The sequence below is a fragment of the Suillus fuscotomentosus genome (assembly GCF_016647785.1).
Source record: "Suillus fuscotomentosus strain FC203 chromosome Unknown F5891scaffold_16, whole genome shotgun sequence".
Lineage (NCBI taxonomy): Eukaryota > Fungi > Basidiomycota > Agaricomycetes > Boletales > Suillaceae > Suillus > Suillus fuscotomentosus.
The window spans coordinates 188,839-193,139 of NW_024539528.1; the positions used below are offsets into that span (position 1 = coordinate 188,839).

At 47.1% G+C, this 4,301-nt stretch overlaps 1 protein-coding gene across 1 annotated transcript; it reads right to left on the reverse strand.

Annotated features, from left to right (window-relative positions):
- Positions 1–3,674: 3,674 nt before the first annotated feature.
- On the reverse strand, positions 3,675–4,034 carry F5891DRAFT_948501 (uncharacterized protein; the record flags this gene model as incomplete). The annotated part of the gene is made up of 1 exon (XM_041374812.1): positions 3,675–4,034. One exon carries the CDS (start codon positions 4,032–4,034, stop codon positions 3,675–3,677), a length of 360 nt encoding a protein of 119 aa, XP_041228135.1.
- Between the last annotated feature and the right edge of the window lie 267 nt (positions 4,035–4,301).

Here is a 4,301-nt window from a genome sequence, read left to right on the forward strand (position 1 = left end):
ATGTGGCAATGGTTGCATCTCACTGAAGTGACTGTGTGGTGTCACTCCAGATGTCTCTCCAACCAACTCATCATGAGTAGGTTGGTTGGGGAGGTTACGGGCGTGAACGACGCAGTTATTGAGGTCGGTGTCGATGAGGAGCTTGGAGAGCTCCTTTGGAAGTGTGATGGGTGGCAGGAGTAAGCGACTGAGGTGGGAAGATTCCCCTTGATGGTCCGTTGGCAGGGTTGTCGCGGCTGGGGATATATTGAGGATGGAAGGAGTACATGTTGTCAAGGGTGTCAAGTTTTGCATGAATTCTTCGAAAAACACCATTGGTTTCTCGATTGCGGCTCTGCCCGTTTTTCCAACCTTTAATGATTCCCTGATTGTCACAGTAGATACAGAAGTGACGATGGGTGGAGTGGAGAGCAAGTTCGAGGATGGCAAGGATGAGAAGCTCGAGCCCTGCATATTCTGCCCACCCAATATCGCGTTGTCCATCCAAAGTTTGCCATCCGGGTCGAAGACTCCAGGCCCTCCAATACCCATTGACAACAATTGCAATGCCGATGGATGTACTTGCGTCCGAGAATGCATGCATGTCGACAAGGGATGATGGTAGTTTGATGGACTGCCCGACGAAGGGGCGAGCGAGTAAGGTGCACCACCAGTCAAGATCATCTTCGAGATGTTTGACTGAGTGGTATGGCACGAAAGGACAGGCACTACAGATGCTAAGCATGGCCTCCAAAGAGGTGAGGTAGGTGCAACCTGCGGGAACAACAAGGCATGCATGTAGTAGCTTGCCATATGGTTGTTGCACGTCGAGTAGAACGTGCATTTTTTGAGAACACCAGGTTGTGATTGCCATCTGATACTTTTCCTTCTTCCTCCCCAAAAGCTCAACAGTGAGCATCGCAACATTCCAGAGTAATCCAATGTATAGGACAAAGAAAGCGAAGGCTGTGTCTTTGCTGGGTTCCCAGGGAATGTCCAGTGAATCCGACATACGATCAATGTCGGGGAAGGCATAAGAGAATTCAGAGTTGAGGGAAGAGTGAGGGGAATGCGATGAAAGATTAAGTAGGGGAGAACTGCAGTCCTCGGCATACACGGTGTGTGATCCATCAACAAGTTGGCCTCCTTTGTACCAAAGACGTCCGCCGGAGTGTTCCTTCCCGTTGCTGTCGAGAGAGGTACTAATAGACTGCCTAAAATTGTTATAACTAGCAAGATACTCTTGTCTGATGCAAAAGAGCAAGTGGTCATCAACCCACTTGGTAATGGGCCCAATGCCTTCTGCATGCAAAAGGTCAAGTCCAGTGTCAGCAACATGTCCGTAAATGCCTGCGGATGATCCCATACCAAAGGACACACAGGTGTCAATGCAGAACGATCCATTGGGTAACTGTACAATGGCTCCAGGCCACTGAGAGTAGTGTAATGGTATAGTGCAATATGCTTCTGCAACATCCCATGTGGCCGCTTGAGAACCTGGAGGCAGAGAACAAAGAATGGTGCATACAGTGTCGAAAGTGCCCCATGTGCAAGGGAAGTCATCCAGTTGAAGACGAGAATTAATAGACACATGGGGATAGTCCCACAAAGGAGTGAGAGGGAACAAAAAATTCTGGATGACACGGAACTTCCCAGGCTTGTCTGACTTTGGTATGAGCAATATAGGGGACGATTGAAACGGACCAAGTAAAACAAGCAAATCGTCATAAGCGAAGGGTCCAATATATCGACCAGTAGATAGTTCTCAATTAAGTATAGAGTCAAAGGCATCAGTGAAGGTAATAAGGGACACGTTGTTTTTTGGGCATTGAGTGTGGTTAAGCTTTGGAATACCGAGAATGAAGCTGAAACAAAGACTATGTGGTAAAGTGGGGTAGACACATAGAAGATTATGTTTATGAAGACGAGCCTCTCAAATATCAGACTTATATGGTGTGAGCGGGTTTCGACATCTGTGTGCGAGGGCACTGCTGAGCTCCATGTGAGGTTGCAAGACACCCCGAGCACACATGTCTCTCATTGTGAGAGGAGCTGGAACAGCTTCGGGAACGCTGCCAGTCCAAGCATAAAGGTTTGTCTGACCCTCAAAGCAAGAGCTGACGGTTGACGCGAGTGGTGACAGAATTGTGAGAATTGTCCCAGAGGCGCTCTGCTGTACATTCGATGAAGGCATGAGATTTGCACCCCAGGCAGACCGTGCACACTGCTGGGGGGCGAGTGCTGTGTGCGCGGTCTTGAAAACCCGAGCTAGAAGTAGATGGACACAAGGAGCAAGGGGTGCGGGTCTTTTTGGAGACTTTTGGGGGTGCTGAATGATCCCTAGCACTTGGGGATAAAGGACATCTCATATGATGAGCAGAGTGATATGAATGCGAGCCTCCACTGTGGGGTGTGGACTCAATGTCCTGAGATTGAGTGCAATTCCCAGCACGGTGTGAACATGAACGCAAGGCGAAACACAAAGAGGGACCACAACGCAAACACGACATCGCAAGGCAAAGGCAGGAACGATAAGGATGTGTAGAGAGAACATGGGATGTATCAGAGTAAGGCAGGATAGGGAGCACAAAGAGAGCATGTCAGCGAGAACACAAGCAGAGGGAGCCTAATCACATACCGTGCATTCAACTATCATATCCTGCCATCTCATGTCTCAAAATACTCTATCATATGTGCGAAGGAGAGCTGAATCGTCAATAATTGATATATCCCAGGCTCCCTTGGAAAGGGGGATGGTGTTGTGCCAGGCCCGGTGAAGGTACAACTATTCAGATGGTGAGTCTGAACAATGTGTTGGGTCTTGCAGAACCTAGCTGCTATTTGACCCTAAAGGGTTTCTGGACCAGGCTCAAGGCTCAGAGGAGAGGAAATATCATAGAAAACTACTGAGCACTGAGACTCATACTGGTAACTGGTGAAAAGATTGATTGATTATGTAAGCTACAAAAGTGCCAACATAAGGTAAGGTAAAAACAGTCTCCACAAGCCCAGCCAGAAATGAATCCCTACACCGGCACTGTTCCTCCTGATAGATCAGGATGGCACATTGAGCGAGGGGGTCAATGGAGGTCCAGTAATGATGAAGCATCACAGCTCCCCAGAAATGAGCTAGCATTGTGACACGCTGAACCGGCCAATCATATTCTTCTAAAGTGGCTATCAGATGTGGCACTGCTTGAGTGAACTCAACAGTTGAAAGATTGCGATCAGCAATGACAGTGGAGGAAGGTTTTGTTCCAGCAGTGGTGACCCACACAGTGGAACCATTGTAGGGATTCATTTCTGGCTGGGCTGGTAGAGACTGTTTTTACCTTACCTTATGTTGGCACTTTTGTAGCTTACATAAGGAAGTTATCTTTTCACCAGTCACCAGTATGAGTCTGAGAGATCAGCAAGTTTCTATCATATTTCCTCTCCTCTGAGCCTTGAGCCTAGTCCAGAAACCCTTTAGGGTCGAATAAGCAGCTAGGTTCTGCAAGACCCAACATTATTCAGACTCACCTATCTGAATTGTTGTACCTTCACTGTCGGTACTGGTGGTGAGTAGCATGCCTTGTCAGTCATGAGTACAATACGTAGAGTGCACCTCTTGAATACCAATATTAGTCCAATAGTACAATTTGACATAGTGACCTTTATCAATCTTGTGAAGTGCAAAATCGGAAACTAGGACTTCAGTCATCAGTGGTGTCAGGACACGGACACATGGGAATGGGCAAGTGTTTGGACCGATTCTTCTTCTGCTCGTCGGCTTTGTTGGTTTCTTCATCTAACCAAAGAGCCTGTTGATGATGTTTGGCTGCGTCTTCGGCTAAGCGCTGTTGTTCAGTTTGAAGATGTTTGTCTTTAATAGTTTGTTGTTGCCATTGGGTGCAAAGAGCATTGTTGGTTGTAACCCAAACATTCTGAAGAAGGTCTGCAGCTTGGACCTCGGTGATGGTGGGTGTAACAAGGCTAGCACGACTGGCTTGGTATGGATCACTGAGGAAATTCGGACATACCAAGAGACTAGGGTCTGAGTGTAGCCATTGCATGAAGATTGAGAATGAGAAAGTACAAGACAGATACTGAATTTCGATGAATTAGAAGTTTTTTAGACAGTATTCCTAATGACAACCTTCAGTCGAAGATTGATAGCGGAGACGGGAGTGAAGAAGGGAGTAGTTTGATTTGCTGACAACATAGACTTTATTTGTGTCATGTGCTCGTGCCTCGCACTTAGCTAGAATTCAAAGTATGTTGTCTACTACCAATTCACTCAACGTCGACCAAAACATGTCCTGCTCTTAATAATGGAGATG